At 39.4% G+C, this 18,629-nt stretch overlaps 1 protein-coding gene across 1 annotated transcript in view; it reads left to right on the top strand.

Moving 5' to 3' along the window:
- The window catches only part of PTPRO (protein tyrosine phosphatase, receptor type O), a 154,848-nt gene that overhangs the window by 127,674 nt on the left and 8,545 nt on the right, over positions 1–18,629 (top strand). The window contains exons 14-23 of the mRNA XM_017823944.1: positions 1,086–1,218; positions 2,582–2,702; positions 4,243–4,311; positions 7,683–7,766; positions 10,987–11,022; positions 12,549–12,630; positions 13,656–13,746; positions 14,272–14,348; positions 16,666–16,800; positions 18,237–18,359. Coding sequence (XP_017679433.1) covers positions 1,086–1,218; positions 2,582–2,702; positions 4,243–4,311; positions 7,683–7,766; positions 10,987–11,022; positions 12,549–12,630; positions 13,656–13,746; positions 14,272–14,348; positions 16,666–16,800; positions 18,237–18,359 — 951 coding nt within the window. The remainder of the gene's footprint in view (positions 1–1,085; positions 1,219–2,581; positions 2,703–4,242; positions 4,312–7,682; positions 7,767–10,986; positions 11,023–12,548; positions 12,631–13,655; positions 13,747–14,271; positions 14,349–16,665; positions 16,801–18,236; positions 18,360–18,629) is intronic.

Here is an 18,629-nt window from a genome sequence, read left to right as displayed (position 1 = left end):
AGGGGAAAATGGAAAACATCCAACCAAGTGCAAATGCCAAAGAGTGGCCTCTCCTTTCAGCTCAGGCAATAAGACTCTCCTCCCTTCTATTTATGCCCATGTGATTTCATCTGCATAATGCACCTCAGAATTGCACTACAACAGGAGCCCTTGGAAGCCTAGGATTAGGCCAGGACTGAAAACAGGCTGTTGTAAACAGTGCTTGAGACTTGTTACAGCATCTTGCACTCTCCATCTGGAGTTCATTCGTAACACCTCTTCTTCTTCCCTTTCTAAACTACTGGTTCAGTGTCTCTGTTTTTGCAACTCCAAACCACCCGTGGTTTTACTGGACAGTATAGAAATTTGAAGACCTTCAGGAGCTTTATCTGTCAGTCAACGCACATGGAGTACTTGTGTTTGTTTTCATTTGTTTTATCGACATTTAAAAATGACAAAAGCGTTTACCGGGGTCATAGTAATTAAAACATTTTATAAATACGTTATTTAAAGAGTTTCTAGGTAGAAAAACTGAGGTGTAGGATGTCTGATCATAGTTATTACCAAAAGGCTCTGCTCTAGCTTTGTTTTTCACCTGGGCCACTCAAAGGGCTCACATCCAGAGGAACTGCCTCAGAGGCAGAGATGACATGCATTCATATGAGGGTGCAGAGGTTGTGGCTGTCTTGGCTGTGCTTTGAATAAAAATAATTTTGCTTTCCTCCTGCCTGTATGGCTTAGTAACCAGAGCTCCTGAGCACTGCCCACCTCTGAGGGTGTCCTGGAGGTCACAGCTCTTGCCCCCACCAGGCATGTGCCTGACCAGCCTGCTGTGAGGCACCCATCCTCCCCTCCTCAAAAAGCATTGAGGTCCTTTGGCTGCTCTGGGCTGTTCTTGCTGCTGTTTTCACCCTATCCCTCTCCCCTTTTCTGCCAGACTGCCTGTCTATTTTCAAGGGCAGGTCCTGATCACCTTCCCTGTGTTTCAAGGTGCTGATTTCTTTCGCCAGATCTTGCTTTATCCGGTCAATTATGTGGAGCACTGATTTGTGCTCTTGCATTTGCAGGAGAGACAAACTTCTGTGTGTTTTTCCCCATGTCTACAGGAACCTGTCACCGTCTCTTCACACGTCGTGACCATTTCCAGCCTAAGCCCTGCCACTTCCTACAACTGCAGCGTGACCACCTTCAGCCACAACAGCCCCAGCATCCCCACTTTCATTGTGGTTTCCACCATGGGTAAGCAGCACTTCCCTGCTTTCTTCTTCCTTGTCCAGCTGCATCTGTTTCCCCTTGCTTTCTAAAGCTGCGCTTTGTAATGTTGGCCCCAGGGGTTTTTCGTGTCATGGAAAGGCTGCCAGATGTGGATGGGATGGGGAAGCAGCTTTAAAAAGTCCTTAGAAAAGTCCCCACCAGGGGTTTGATTTGGAAAAATTATAAACTAGAGAGTCAATTCTGTTCTGGGCTTTAGAAATCAGGGACCTAATTTGTGGTGTCAATACTGAACATCAGGGTAATGCTTGATGACATTTATGGAGAAAAATGTGTTCTCAGCCAATCCCAAACAAGAGGAAAATCAAATTTGTGAGCTGTTAAGGCTTTCTGCATTCATCAAAGAAGTGAGAGAGAAGGAGAAAGGCCACTGCAGGACATTGAGCAGTCCCAGCCAAAGGATGGAAGATCCCTAGACATGTAATGAAGATTGGCTCTATACTGGCTCTGAAATAAAAATAATGGTGTTGAACTGGTCAGAGCACTGGACTTTCCTTTAAAATCTCCCCTTCTCAGTGCTCAGTGTCATCTCTGCTTATCTGGGGAGTTGCACAGCTTTAGTCACTTGTCCTGTACATAATACCACTCCATGATGGAGTTCAGTGGCTGATACTTAGCTTAAAAATCTCCGTGCTTTTTAATCTAAAAAATGCTTCCATAGAAACTGTGAATGTAAAGTTATTCTGAGCACACAAAGTAGAGAGATTTTAATATACAATGAGCAGAACAGGGTATCCAGTCTCATAGTAGTATAGTCCATAACCATGTAATATGAAACAAAAATAAATCAAGGTGTTGTTACTGAGAGTTGATTTCAGTCATTATTTAAAACAGAATATTTTGTTTAAATTTGTCTTCCAGAGTAATTAATCAGTTTCAATCCACCCAGTAAATTACAGAGCCTCAGCCTATTATTTTGCTTCTGGGTCAAAAAAAGTATTGATTATTGTTGAAGAACAACTTCTGAGTTGAAATGTGATGATCAACACAGATGATGGTGAATATCTGTATTTTATGTCACCATCACCATTTTCTCTTGAATTGTGAATGTCAGTTAAGAAGGAAAAAAAAACCAACAAATCAGAAACGCCAAAGTTTAACAAAAATGCCAGAGTGAAGTCAAAAGAAATTTCCTAAGCCAAAGAAATATTCTAAGAGAAAAAACCTGGTTAAAACCTTGCTTTATTTCTTGTGGTAGATTTTCCTCTCTGCAACACTCTGAATGAGTTCAGTTTAAAAAAAATAGCACTATCATAACTCAGGGCAAAACAAAACAAAGTTGTCACTGCTTCTGAATTGAATAACTGAGAATCGCTTTCTGTATTTACAGTCACTGAGATGAATCCCAATGTAGTGGTAATCTCCGTGTTAGCCATCCTGAGTATCCTTCTGATTGGACTGCTGCTGGTGACTCTTATTGTACTCAGAAGAAAACACCTACAAATGGCCAGGTAAGTCCAGATTTATGCTAATTGCAAAAAAAAAATCAGACAACAACAAACACATCATGAGAATAGTTTCAGTTAAGAATGTGCTACTCAAGATGCTTGTGATCAGGATACCTTCAAAATAGTTGTCTTATTGCTGTTTAGGAGTAGCATGTCTTCTTCCTCTATCTGCTTTCATTCTTGACCTGAGTTATAAGCCTCAACCTTTGTGTCATTTTGAGCTTTGCAAGACTGATTTGTAAGGGTTGTGTCGGGAATGTAAATGACAATTAGGATCTGAGGCAACCAGACACAAGCAGGACACCAAAATGCTTCATGAGTCTTTCATATGGTTTGGAACAGATTTTCCATATCAGGAGATAACATGGTTTGTTCATCAGGTCCAGGATGATGCATTTCCTTTTTTTTAGGTGATCTTACCTGTACCAGTTTGCTTTTGTCTGGGTTATGTTATGGCATGTGTGATCTGCAGCAGTTTCTCCAAACCCTAGATGTGTGTTTTACCTCCTAGTTTTGGATGTGTCATGGAGTCTTCATCCTTTAAAAAATCTATGTAATATATTTTTTATTAATTTACTGTACCATGTCAAGAAAGGAAGTTATTTCATGTAAAAAAACTTTAGTGAAAAATCTTGCACTTAACTACCTAGTAGATACTGCATTTTATGTGTTGTGTCTTGTCTGTGTATTCCATACAACAGATGACCACATCACACATATTTTGCAGGTTATCTCTTTCAGAGAACATTATGTGATTTGTTCCTTTTACATGTAACTATCTCTGTGAAAATCCCAGCTAAATTAATTCTCTTTCCTATGTAATTACTGTGCAGGCAGCCCAAAGCTTTTTTTTTTTTTTTTCCTCTTCATCACTGCTTCTAGTCACAGAAGATAAACACCCCAGAAGGAAATTTTAAAAAATAAATCCAGTAAGAAGCTGCAATCAATTGTTTGCTTAAATCAAGAAATCAAAAATAGTCAAGTCAGTTTATAATTCATAGCCGAAAATAATGGACTTGTGATAAATTCCCTGGAATGTTACTCAGGAATTCTTTTTCTTTTCCCCCCAATTATTTTCTCAACTCAAAATTACCATACTCCTGCAAAAAGGACACAATTAAACATCTTCTCCTTAGAGTAGGGACTGTAAATATTTAGTATAGAAAGGTAAATATTTAGCATCAGTACTGAGGCCAGAAAACAGTGCTAGTGCTCGACTATGGAAAGCACAAATCTGGACAGGAGATGAGATCTATTTGAGAAATTTATTAACAACTTCTCCCTTGTTTCACTTCACTCTTTGTAAGCATTTTTAGGTAATTTTATCTCAGGTGGTGCTGAACATTTATTGGTTTTGGACAAGGGATTTGATTTTGTTAAGGGATTTCAGTTCCTTTTGTTACAGATTATCTCAGACTTAGTCACAAATGTGAGTGTTCAGCACTTTTCTGCAACTCCAAGATTTCTGTGTTAAATCAAGCTCACTGCAACCATTGTGAATCCAAAAATGTTAACTTTTTATCTAATGGTCTTCCTGAAACAGGGAATGTGGGGCTGGAACCTTTGTGAATTTTGCATCTTTAGAGAGAGATGGAAAGCTTCCCTATAACTGGTGAGTGTTTGAAGCAAAGCTTATATTTTCTCCCATCTCTGCTTTTTGGCAAATATTATCTATAATGTTAAAGTGCCTATTTTTTATGTCATTGCTGTCCCTCTTTAGGATTAAACTACTATACCTGCTAATGTGTAGTATTTTATTCCTTGAATGTATTTTATTTTTTGAACGATGACTGAAGACATGCATTCTGTCACCTGCTATTTTTAGTAGGGAATGATGTACATACATGTCAGCCAAGTTGCATAGATGTGTTTTGGTAGGATTTTTTCTAAAATAACACAACTTTGGAAACTTGATCTATAAATCCATTAGCACTTCCATATATTTATATCCCAGAGTAAGTTTGCCTGTAGATGACTAATTAGCAACTGTCTTCATGCAGTGGCATTAATTAATATTTCCTTACATTGCAAGGCTCAAATATATACTCTAACTTAATGTTCAGTGCTGTTGAAAAAAAATAAATCCTAAACATGTTCTTGCTAGTCTAGAAAACCACCTGCAAGGGTTGCAAGTACCGACTATGGACTCCAAACCATCACTGTCACCATCAGCTGAAAAGAAGTATTTGAACAAAGTCTGTAGGATTAGCTTTTATAGCAGTAAAAGGCTTTGAGAGCCACCTGACTGGCACCAGCATGGTCATTTCCACTCCTATTTTGATAATCAAATGAGTGGGGATGACAGACTCGAGGTCTGCAGTTTTGTCAGCAGAAATCTCTGCAAAAACCTTTTTCAAGGCAAGTCCAAACACAGACATTTAAAAGCGTAACATCAGCCCCATTCCAGTATGTAAGAAGAAGAAAACATGTGCCTTGGGTTTACAGCCATGGTCAGCTTTGTTGACAGCTAAGAAGTTGGAAAGAAGAGTTGGTGTGCAGGGAACTGCTTCCATGATCTCATAGGACACAGCCTTCCAACAGGGACGGGATTAAATGGTTTGACACCGCACTACAACAAGCCTTTTGCTAATAAGCATGCAAACTGAACTAACAAGCCCAGTGAATCTTGTCAGTACCTCACTGTGCTGCTAATTAACTGGGTATTAAACAAGCTTCACTTGCTTGGTTCAGCTTTTATAGCAGCCAGCTGTATGCTGTACAAACGAAGCCATCTTTCAGCTTCTCTTGCTTGGACTATATTAATGGCAAAGAAGGCAGAAGATCAAACACTCACGTTAATTAAATAGCCAAGCTTGAATGAAATGATTAAACTGGCAACAGACGTTATTAAAACCATAAAAGGCTTTTTTTTTTAATGGGAAGGGGAATTAATAGGTTTGGATGTGAAAGTGGAGGTTCTTGTTGCTTGATTTGGTGTATGTGTATGTATGTGTGTGTGTATATCTATGTGTATATAAGAATATATATACACACACATAAATTATGTTATAAAAATATAAATTGGGGAAAATACTCCTGCTTAATATCTCCACAGTTTTATGTAACTGATGGCAGTGTGCCCTAATCCTGTGGTCCCTATTTATCTGAGAATTGTTTTGTCTGCCTCTGTTGTGTAATGTGAAGACCAGATTCACCATCAATCCTGGCAGCCAAATGGTAAATATGGTACCAAAGAGAAGGATGAAGAAACCCATTTTCCTTGGGGTCATTCCAGGGAATCTAGTAAGGGAGCTATGGGCATATCCACTGCTTCCTAAGGGAAGATTAGCTCAGCAGAGTTTTCAGGATATAAGCAGTCTCTGCCTCTCTTTCTTTAAGTAAAGTTGTTCAGTACATGTGAGCAGTATGTGAAAGACTACATAACTGCATGAAAACAATTTTGTGTTTTCTGGGCAGTTACAGATTTTTCATATGTTGAATGAAATCAGTTGGTTTAGATATCAGAGCTCTTAATCAGTGAACAATATTAATTAGGTTTGCAAGCACATTAGCCTGTGATTTGATAAAGTGTGGAAAAATCATCTGTGTGATGATTTGATGATGAAAGAGGCTCAGGCCTAAATAATTCCTTTTGCTTCTGTAGGGCAAGAGGAAGTACAAACCTCACTTGGAGTTTTCCAAAGGAAATAGGTGTATTCCAGCTAAATCATCACTTCTCTCTTCTGAGCCTAAAGGAAACCTAATTGTGGCACCAGAAATCTGTTTAGGGAAAACCAGATTTCATCCTCAGTTCAGTCCCACAGAGACTCAACAACTGATGAGCCCTAAGGCCTGATGCTGCAGTTGCTGTGGCATATGATTAACTAGAACAGGCTCTTGCTTCTGGCTGACCCACACAGTTCCTCCCAATGCCTGGGGAAGGTGCCCTGCAGAAACTGCACTGCCCATTTTCTTTACAGCAGCAAAACCCATAAAAGCATAACTTGCAGTTTTCACCATGTTTGGGCAGAAGTTTCGTCCACTGGTTGGAAGATTAAGATGAGAGATGATTACATTTGACATGACTTGTTTGTCAGGGGAAAAAAACCAGTATCTACTGACTTTTAAGAACCAAGAGTACTGAACAAGGAAATTTCACTTTGTAGTTCCTCTTTAGAACAGTTGCAGAAGGATGGTATTGTTTTTTAAGACAGCAGATTTGCTGAAGGGTTAAAAACACACTGAGGTTGTATTTGGCAAAAAAAAAAAAAAAAAAAAAATCCTTCCACTGGAGAAATGTTTGTTTACTGGTTTAATGTGTAGCAGAATCTGGTAAACGGTTTGTAAATGATTTAGAAGTTTAGAATTATTTTGTACTCCAGTTTCCTTTAGCCACAATTAAACCTGATGTGAATAGTTATTTGTAGAAACCACAGTTAGAAGAACTGTTTAAACCATGTTTAGCTGAAAACCTAAGTGATAATTTAAAGCACTCTCTAAAATGTTATATGGATGCTTTCAGAAATCTGACTCAATGGAGAGTATTAGGAGATATTAGAAGCATCTGAATTTATATCTGATATAGATCTTCTGGTACCCACAGAATCACTTGCAGGAACAAACATGGGAGATTATCATAGCTGTATATGGTAAAAACAAGCCTTGTCAGTCCTGAAGTATCTCAAAACATCAGAAAATAGACTTAGTACCACCTATGTAATAGCTATAAACCTGTTGATGATATTTTCATACCCTTTTTACTCTTAAAATTTGGAATAACAGGCCTGAATCGGTACTATAAAACACATTTATTTTGATCATATAGAATTTTATGTTGTATAGCTGAAAAACCTGCAGAGGGTGTCAGGCTGAGAGCAAAAATTCTAGGGATGCTAATAATATTCTTATGAAGTAAGTAAGGAGAAGGATTTATGGGATTAGCTGATTTTTAAAATAGAATTTGCTGATCTCCTGATTTCTGTTTGTCTTACTAACTCTCCTCACTTTTTCATCTTTATGTATGTTATCTATTAATGCTCACAGGCGTAGAAGTGTGTTTGCTTTCCTAACTCTGCTACCCTCATGCCTTTGGACTGATTATCTTTTGGCATTTTATATTAATCCTTGGTAAGTGATTTATTTGTTTTTCCATATGCAATGTGTAAACAATGTTAATTCCTATTACATGAAAAATGTGGGATACCTTTGTTTTCAAACGGGTCGAAGCTTTTGAAGATACAATTTTCTTGTACTAGAAAGTGGATTGGAGAGGATGTGGGTACCAAAGTATTTGCTACCCTGCTTCATCTGGCCCGTCTGCTTATGCTCCAACCCATTTTGGTATTAAAAAGCTAATCTGGCAGTGGTCATCATATTCATCTCATTGCTGTCTTTGCAGTTTTTGCCACTTCATTGTAAATTCTGGCTTCTTGTGTCCCAGTTACTCACCTGTTCATTGCCTGGCACTGACTCCTGTGGATGCTGTTCTATTACTAAAATTGCTTCATCGTGCCCCACCTGTTTGGTGTGTGATGTCAAATACCTTAATTTTTTTTAAAGGTGCAATTACGTTCTCCTGACACAGTAAATGTTTTGCTTTTGAAAAAAAACCAGTTCAGTGAGAACTGATACAAATAGAAGTCCCAAAGTGAAAAAACTGGATCACCGTGTGCACGTCTCACTGTGTATCTGTGTATATTTAATACTTCAGTCTGTAAATAATTTATAAAGACTTAGTAAACAACTGATGGCTTTTTTTGAAAATACCTGACAAAGCCATGGGTCTACTTAGAACCAGAACTGTTTTACAAACCATTTAAGAAACAACTACAAATTTACTGTGATCGAAAACCACTTAATTTATGTAAAGAAACCTAATTTCCTGATGGTCTTGAGTCCAAACTATAGGGATTTACAAAACATGTGGTGTGGAAGTTTAGATTTATTTTTCCTGGTCTTACCACATGACACCAAAGCACTGGCAAGCAGATATCAACATCTTCAACATAGGCTTTTCTGAGGCTGAGTTCCCTTGAGTCACAGTAAGTATGAAAAAAAACCCATCTAAATTTTCGGTGGGCCCAGAAATGAGAGCGTTTATGTAACTGAAGAAAGGTCCATTTCTTTTCTCAGGAAAATAAAATCATGTTCTTTACAAACACCCAGCTGAGGAGCAGCTGGAAGTCTTCCACACCTCTCCAAGGTTCCTATTATATTGACTTGTAACTTGTCTGATGTAAACCCAGCTAACTCTCGAGCTGCACAGTGGTGGAGCTCCTGCAAGAAGAATTGTTGTCTTCTTTTGCCCCTTTGGTTTTTTTTCTTTTAATATGCATTAACTCACCTTTCCAGATGTGTACCTTTCTTTAGAGGTTTCCTCTTCAATCAGTCTACCTAGTTTAGTGTAGATGATTAAATTCACAGGAGCAGAAGTTGAATGAGATGAGATTAATCCCTCTCTTTGTATTTTAATCTGTAGAGTAAATGGAATAACAGATGAAACACCAGCTAACGTTTCAAATGTCTTTGTTCTGTGCACAAGTTGGCTTAAAATATTTATGAACATTCAGAAAACAATTGCAATGCTAAGAAACAAAGGCCTCTTGAGACTATCAAAGCACATGAAATTCTCACTTACAAATGTATATCAATCGTTTGTTTTATTGCCTCTTGAAGTGTTCCTTGGAGAAGCATTCTTAGAAGCATCCCCATCATAAAGAACATTTAGGTATTTTTTTTTTTCTTTTGAAATTAATTCCAATGTGCTCAACATTAAAAGGTCTGTCATAGTCACAGGGGATAGAGATGTGTTGAATAATTTACTGATATTAATTTTAGGATTTCATTGGAAGAATTCTTCGAAGATGGAGAGTTTATGTGTACAGTCCACATGAATGTACAGATACTATACAGGTAGTATCTGTACAGATAACATGGTAGGCTGAAGAGGTTTGTAGTATTTGCAAAGTAAAGCTGTGCAGAGTAAATCTCTGCATTAATGTAAAGCTGGTATTACTATAGTTTTTGTTAATTCTGCAGGCAAAACTCCTTATCTAAGTGGAAATGTACCTTGACAAAATACCAAAATCGCTACAGGATGTGGCTGCTCCAGAAACTGAATATTTCTTAAAGCTTAATTTTGGAAATTAATTTTTTGATTTAACTTCTAAACTTAGTGGGGTAGAAAAATAAAAATACTTCACTTCTTAATATTTATTTCTGTATATTTTCATTGTTTTAAATTTATAACCCTTCTCCTTTAATTTCCTAATTGAAGCTATGAACCAAATTATCTAGAAGTCATTTTCGTGTCATCATGAAATTAAAAATAGCATTATTATAACGTGGAAAATTAACAGATATTGTGTAATGACTAGTAAGAAAAAAAATGACACTACTAAAATTCTTTTTGAATAAGCAAGAATCTGTTCTTTAGCTGATTTAACAAAGGAGATTCGTGTTTTCAGAACTCTAGCCAAATTATTCTAGGGTGCTTACTTTGTGCATTTAATCTGATTGATTGCTTTACTTTTTGTGGCAAAACTGAAATGAACACACACACCCCCTCCAAAAAACCACATGGTGGTAATTAGTGTAGTGCAGTTCTTAAGTCCAAACCTTTGGGTTGTACTGCTTAACACATTGAAAAATTTGCTCATCACTGTCACTAGTGAATTATATCACTTATAAATCATGTGCAGACTGTATTACACGACTGGCATAATTATCTCTAGCTGTTAAAAGTCAATTAACATTATCTAAGGTTTAAGCTTGAGTCCCACTGAGGTCAGTGGGATATTTGCCATTGTCTTCATTGATCATCACAAGCAGGTTATAAAACAGGCCCTTTCTTTTTTTCCTTCACCCTTTCTCGAGTTTGCCAATGGTGGTCTTCTCCCTTTACCCAACAGATGCTTCTCATTCCCAGTTGCTCTCCAGTGTTGACATCCAGTTTCCCAGCCCACTGGAGACTGAGCAGAGCAGCCCAGGGGATGTTGTGGTGCCGTGTTCCCCCCAGCAGCACAGCCCCCTGCCAAGCTCGACTGGGCTCAGCCCACCCAAAACCAACAACGCCCTTGGGTCAGGATTTATAGAGGACACGGGTTTTCCTTTTCCCAGGGGTTTTCCTTTTCACATTCTCAGAGCCATGGAGTGGAAAACGCATCCCACTGGACTCAACAGAAACTTTGCTGTCAGCTTAAAATTGTCCAAGTTATTATCATCAATCTCCTCCTGAGTATGATGGTGACCAGGAAGCATACGTTCTTAAATCAGTATTATCTTTGAATAGACAATAGTTTAATGAATGAAAAACACTTCTCTTTTGTTTGTTTTTTTCTTTTTACAGGAGTAAAAATGGATTAAAGAAGAGAAAGCTGACCAAGTATGTAATTTCTTTGATATTTAAAGGAGTAAGCCTTAGACTAAATATGCATTATGAAGTATATGTCATAGTGGTATTGCAGTTACAGATATAGAAAGCTTCTAGATAAACATATCCTGAGAGAGATATCTGCAGGCAGAAAACAAACAATAATTGCACAAAAGCAGTTCTTCTCCCAGATTGTAATAAAACAGCTCCTTACTGATAGAAAATTAGTCATCAGGGAAAAGATCAATTATTCAACTTAGTGATTTCGACAGAGCTTATCCTTAGTTAAAAATGACAAAGGGGGGAAAACTGGGATGGATTTATTTCTACTGATATTTCCCTCCTGACATCAGGCTCTCATTACAGTTGTTGCTAGAACATTAGATCATTAATGCTAACGGGTAAACAGGAGTAATTAAGTGGTGATAAGACAGGTTCCTTTGGGCATATTGCCTCAAAGTAAATGAGAAGATTACTGTGTACATGCTTCAGTAGCTTGTAAATTAGAGCATGATAATTAGGTGAGGGAAGCTGTTTACCTGTGTTTCGTTGTTCAGATCGTCAGCCTAATTATTTCTGCGTTATGTTCAGAGGCTGTGCCTCTACTATAGCAGATAGATCCTCACCTGGTGAAGTGTGTAGAATGATGGGAGTCATTAAATCAAGGCTAATTCATACCTGCTGAAGCTCTCCAGGATTTTCTATAGTTATGTGCCACTTTTTTTTTAACCACCATATCTCTTTGAGACATTGACCTCTAATGACAAATGTGTACAGTTCCCGAAGCCAGCAAAGAAAGCAGTCGGGACAGTGGCATCCAAAATGATGGTTTAGGGGGATTTTTTTTTTTTTGGTGGACCTTCTGAAAAAAAATCAAAGCCTAAATATGAAATCAATTTCTCTGCATGAGCAAAGCTCAGACGAGTTTTAAAAGCGTCTCTTCCAGAAGTGAAATTATCCGAAAGCAACATTTCTCACGGCACAAGAGGCAACTTAAATGAAGCAGCAGCAGCTGTTCTGGTGCCAGAAGCACATTGGTGGGATGGCACTGAGAGTGGGTCTGCAGTGGAGTCCTGAATCACCACCTCTTACTGTGCCACCTGTGCCTTGGGATTGCACCCACCTGCAAAAGCAGTTCAGTGGCTAGTGATCAATTGTAGGAAGGGTGCATGGGCCATTCAGACCAGTGGTTTCCTGCAGGTAGAACAAGCCCAATCCCTCTCAGCCTCTCTTTTTGGTGCTGTTGCATTATGTAATGAGCAGTACACCCACATTTTGTGGCCCTGAAACACAAGGTTGCTCTTTATTGTTGCTTTCTAGCATTAACAGTTGCAAAAACATATTTCTGACTTGAGAATCACAGAATCACAGAATATGCTGAGTTGGAAGGGACCCGCAAGGATCATTGAGTCCAACTCTTAACCCTGTACAGGACTATCCCCGAGAGTCACACTATTCTGGGGGAAACAGAAATGAAAGGTACTTCAAAAGTTGAATTTTTTTTTTTTACTTACTTTCTGTGTATTTTTCCTTTAAAGCCCTGTCCAGCTGGATGATTTTGACGGATACATCAAGGATATGGCCAAAGATTCAGATTACAAATTTTCTCTGCAATTTGAGGTAAATCTCTGAGGATTCTGCCCTCTGCTACTTGCCATGCCCAGATCAGCTTTTTCAAGATGTTAAGTTTGTGTGGTGTGTTCCTGTGCTCTGTGTTGATCAATGTGAGCTGTTGCTGGGTGGGTCAGCTTCACTTCCACTTCTGCAGAATTTAAAAGTGGATGTTGGTGTTGCTAAAGCCTGCATTTAGTAAAACTGATTTGAGTGGCTCATCACAATCAATTCAAGATAATTGTCAGAGCAGCGCATTTGCTTTAAGATGTGCTGGTAGCCTGAATTGAATTTGGGATTTTAATGTCTTTATTTTGTATCTTAAATGCCCTTAATTTGAGAGGAAGCATTGGAATGAGAAAGCAGCATCAAAAGTCTCTGTAAGAGCAAGGAGATCTCTCTAAGACAGGTTCAGGTGCATTCTCTTAATAACCCAGAATTTAAAGTCAATTTAATAGTATAAATCTAAAAAAAATCCTATCCTCGGGCTGTCTTCCAAAGATTTAAACATGGAAAGGGAGTGGGGAGGATTCTCTGGGCGTTGAGATGGCTGGCAGGATCCCTTCCTGGCAGTGAAACTTCCTCTAATGCAATACATATTAGATGTAACTACTGAAGGTAATGACTAGAAAGATCTTCCAAGCATTCCCCCAAAATTAAAAGCCACGTGAGGACTTGAAGAAACCCCTTTAAGTGGGGCAGATGACCACCACAGAAGTAACTTAGCAACCTCCTGGTTTGACAGTGCTTTTGGGTAATTAAATGTGGGTAGAGAGGGACAATCTGCAGCCACAGCCTGGAAGGCAGCAGTGTGTTGGCAGCATTCAGCAGGAGACTCCAGCATTGCTCTCCAGCTGCTTGGAGTCCAACTCAGAGGCATCAGATAAGGAAAGTCAGTATAGTCCTATGTCAGTTTATAAAGTGATTCATAAACATTTTCTGTCTGGTACCTGCTACAAGTAATTGCTTCTCAAAGAACTATTTTTCAAGCGTGTGTGAGTTTGACCTTGGTGTCTCTCTTTCTGCTACCCCAGGAGCTAAAACTGATTGGGCTTGACATACCCCACTTTGCTGCTGACCTTCCCATGAATCGCTGTAAAAATCGCTACACAAATATCCTGCCGTGTAAGTACAATGCACACTAAATCCTGCTGACATCCCCAGCGAGGGAAAGAAGAGTTTTAATAAGAAAATTGGAAAATCAGGGCAGATTCCCTGACTGATAAAAGTCCATTCTAAAAATCTGCTCTCGCAGAGAACGGGGCAAGAGGTGGTTTTGGTTAGCTTTGAACAGACATCGCTTCCTGGGGATGTTTTATCACAAAAGTTTGGAGGTGAGAAGCACAAGGTCGTCTCTGCTACAGAGTAGTGTTACTATTTTTCTCTTGTGATTTTAATGAAACCTAAGGGAGCCCAGAGGGATGGCACTTGGAGGGTGTGTTTTGCAGAACAGTAATGATGGTGTGTCCACGTAGTGTTTGCTGAATCAAACATTGCTCTGTTGGTAAATTTAAGCATTTTCTATTTTTTAATAGATTTTTTTTTTTTTTTGCAGTTTCTGTAGGACTGGTTTTAATTTTGCTTGGTTGGGGATGAGTGCCGTGTTTGAGAGAAAAGGTTTTTGTGTTGGTTTTTTTTTTCCTTTTACAGATGATTTTAGTCGTGTCCGCTTAGTCTCAATGAATGAAGAGGAGGGATCTGATTACATTAATGCCAACTACATTCCTGTGAGTACAGAGATTTGGTCAGTGTAAAGTTAAGTGTCCTGCACAGCAGTGTGCCCCCTGCAAACAGCACAATAACTCCTGGAAGCTCAGTCATGTTCTCAGCGTTGCCTTCAGCTTCAAATATTTTGCCTACAGGGAACTGTGTGTTATGTCAGCCACCAAAAAAGAAAAAAAAAAGGTGGCAGAGGGGAAGACTTTTGACAAATTTTGCCACAGTAGCACTGGGTGAGCTTTGTGAAACCCAGATTGGACTGATAGGGAAATGGGGAGGAAATGCTGAGGGATTCAGGGGCCTTTTAAGGCAGCTAACAAAACCATAAACTTTTAAATGAGAAATTTTTCTAGATTTCTACACTACATGATAAAAGGGTTAACACTCCACAACTGAAAAAATGCACAGAGCCCAGATGGTGCGTGGAGGGAATTCCTGCTTTCTGCCTCATCCGTGGTGCTCCCAGAGGGCCTCCCTCTCTCCGCCTGGCAGAGAACAGCCACTTACCAGGGAGTAGCACCCACAGTTTTACGATAATTCAAGTGTACACAGAGCTGTAGCCAAATGTTGTGACACTGAGGGGTTGGCTGAAACCTCATCAGCTTTTTCCACTCCCACCTGTGCAGTCACTTGGGCTTATCCCTGCCACTGCTACAAAGGTTTGCGCCTCTGTTACCCTCCCGTACTGTGGCTCTGTGTAAGCTGGAGAGCAATATCCAGTGTTTCTCTGCGTGGAGAGGAGGTAGAGCACAACAGCATCCACTTAGAAAAAGGTTTTTTTACCTGGGGACCACAGACAGATGAGCATCTCTCCACTCTTGCTGTGAACTGAAGGCAGAGCTGGCTCTGACGAGAGCTGAGTCAGCATTACAGAAAAGGGAGGAGCCCTCGGATGAGTCAGTGAAGCCACTTCTCTGTCACTGTGGCATTGCCCATGTGTGGACTGTTGAGCAAATTGCCTTTGCTTGGCTCCTATGTGCCAAGAGCACGACCTTGCATGACCTTGAGCACTCAGGCTGCAAGTGCCTGAACTCGCAGAGAATCAAGAAAGAAAAATGTTCCAGCATTCAAAAGCATCGTGAACAACACAGGAAACTTCTGTGACACGGGATTATGGATTATAGGATTTTAAGTAGCGGTCCCTTTTGGATGTTCAGCTCTGCTTTACATCTCTTTAGTATTACTTATAGCACAATGCTGACCATAGAAACTGGGACAGACACATCATCTTAATGCTTAGCTTTTCCTAAGGGTCGCTTCTCCACTGAGCTCCTGCCTCCAAACACATAAACCAGGGGGAATCTGTGTCCCTGTGCTAACAGAGAGATTTGGCATTTAGGTCAGACGTAGCCCATGCAGACAAACAGGCAACAAATTCTGTGTAGTGCAAAAACTCAGACTGAGCTGACTGGTAATGATGTCTGGAGGAGGCCATTTCTGGAAAGTGCTCCCAGTAAAAATAATTTTACTATCTGCATACTGTGGTGGCACAGAAATTGTCCAATTTGCTCAGGATGGGATCATGCTGTGTGTTGTATGTATTTTTTACTCTTACTAGGGATATAAAATAACTTTCCAAATGCAGTTTTGATAATACAATCTCAGCAAATGTGGTTATAGCTGATGCCAAAATGGTCATTCTGTGGATCTTTTTATTATAGTCTTAATAACAGTCTTTTGGTTTTGGAGCATGGAAAGAATCTTTCCAACTAAAAGCATGTCGATAGGGACAGGAAAAGGAACACATGGGTATAAAACATTTGAGCATCTGTTAAGAGCATTGACTCAGCATGCTCTCTATTATTTTAAGCAGAATTCTAAGTAATATTTTATTATTTCAAGTCCTTATGACATAAGCACATGCATTCATTGCTACCTTCCACTTACACCAGGGACTGAAAATCACCACAGGCACAGCTTGGGATGAGCATGCTGAGCATATGTAACTGGGTTTATGCCTGTAACTAAACAAACCCTAAAATTACATAATTTGGAAGAACCTGAAACTTTGGGTTAGAGTTCTTATTACTTGCTTTTTTAATGCTGCCTTTTCTGCTCTCTGGGCAAATGATTTGTATAGTAACCATTTTATCTTCTGTCCTTCATTCTAAATTGCTTACACTTCAGGAGCATTGAATCTGGCAAAAGTCGCCACCACAAAAATAAATACAAAAGAGCATAAAATAGTTTCTTTATATTAGAAATCAATTTTAGAATTTCGAATTTAACATGAGCAAGCTAAAAGTAGTATGAATGCCAGAGAGAAATACATGTTCTGAAGCAGTAATCATGTTGGCTAACAGCACCTATCTCTTTGTTTCTTAGGGTTATAATTCACCCCAGGAATACATTGCAACCCAAGGACCATTGCCAGAAACTAGGAATGATTTTTGGAAGATGGTTCTCCAGCAAAAATCTCAGATTATTGTTATGCTCACTCAGTGCAATGAGAAAAGACGGGTATGTAATAAAATCTTGTGCGTAGTGTAAAAAAAACTACTCTGAAAATGACATTATTTTCTGGTGAGTGAATGTCTTTGCATTGTTTTCTGATCATAAGGCAGTATCACAACCTGACCTAGAATGGCACTTCCCTTATGGCAGGCATTCCAGGACTTTCTTTGACCTTCCCAGACCTTTCCTGGCCTTCTTTTAACTTTTCTAACCTTCTTTGATCTTCTTTGACCTTCCCTGGATGTCACTGATCTTCCCTGACTTTCCCTGAGCTTCTTTGACCTCCTTTGACCTTCCCTGACTTTCTTTGACTATTTTGACCTTCTTTAATCCTTGTTGACCTTCCTTGACCTTATTTGAACTTCCATTACCTTGTTTGGCCTTGTTTGACCTTGCTTGACCTTCAACCTTGTTTGACCCTCTTTAACCTTCACTGACCTTCTTTGACCTTCTTCAATCTTTGACCCTTTTTTACCTTTTTTGACCTTCTTTGAATTCCCCTGACCTTTCCTGACCCTTCTGATCTTCTTTGATATTCTTTGACTACACCTGACCTTCTTTGTTCTTACCTTCTTTGACCTTCCTTGACCTTATTTGACCTTCTTGTGACCTTCCCTGACCTTATGAAGCCTCTTCTCTTACATTAGGAGAGGCTGAGAGAGCTGGGACTCCTCACCCCAGAAAAGAGAAGGTTCAGGGGATCTTGTCACTGTGTATAAATACCTGATGGAGGGTAATGGAGACAAGGTGCCAGTGACAAGTCAAGAGTTGATGTGAACAAATTAGGAAAACACATTAAATTCTGTCTGAAATCAGGAAACACTTATTTACTGTGAGGTTGACTGAGCACTGGCACAGGTTGCCCAGAGGATGTGGAGTCTCCATCCTTGGAGATATTCCAAAGCCATCTGGACACGGTCTTGACCAGCTGGCTCTAGGTGACCCTGCTTGAGCAGGGAGGCATTTGGATGAGATGACCTCCAGGAGTCCCTTCTAACCTCAGGCATTCTGTGATTCTGCTCTTTTAAGTTTAAATACTAATAAAATAGAAGGACGATGCTTTACATTTTTCCGTGATGTTATAATAGAAATATTTGGAATATAACAGAATATATATAATATAGATGTACATTCTCATTCCCCGTGTTTTGTTCCATTTTTTCTATTATATTAGGAAAAATAACAATCTACAACGACACTGTTTTTTCTTTCTTCACTGTACTAATGCTTACCCTCTGGAAAACCAATGTATAGCTGATGGCCAGTTACACAAACAGGAATGGTCAGACTGGAAGGCATTGCAGGATAAATCACCTGTTATTGCAGCATCAAGTGACCAATGCTGTAGGCATTTCTAAATCAGAGGGTCTTTTGATTGCACTTCTTTATGTATGTGTGTATTTATATAAATACAACCATGTGTGGATGTACGTCCCTTCCAGGTGAAATGTGATCATTACTGGCCTTTCACGGAAGATCCTGTGGCATATGGGGATATCACAGTGGAGATGCTGAGCGAGGAAGAGCACACAGACTGGGTTTATAGGAGCTTCCGAATTAGCTACGTAAGTGAAACACTTTGCGTGCTCCTGCCAAAGGAGTGGGAGTAATTTCGGTCCAGCCTTTCCTTAACTTTTGTCCGTTTCTGGCATCCGGTGGGAAACACCCAAGGGAGATCGAGGTACTGCCTCACTCCACACAGGCAGATGACCAAATCACAAAACTTTCCCCTAAAATTGTTGTCTCTGTGAGTTTCTCAGCACAGTGCAAAACTGAAACAAAAGTAGAACCAGAGCTTTGGACACTTCTGTGGTGCCAAGAATTAGTGACAACAA

This window comes from Lepidothrix coronata, unplaced genomic scaffold (genome assembly GCF_001604755.1).
Source record: "Lepidothrix coronata isolate B3197 unplaced genomic scaffold, Lepidothrix_coronata-1.0 Scaffold107, whole genome shotgun sequence".
Classification (NCBI taxonomy): domain Eukaryota; kingdom Metazoa; phylum Chordata; class Aves; order Passeriformes; family Pipridae; genus Lepidothrix; species Lepidothrix coronata.
Note: the sequence above shows the minus strand (reverse complement) of the source record. Positions and strands in the feature narration are given on the sequence as shown.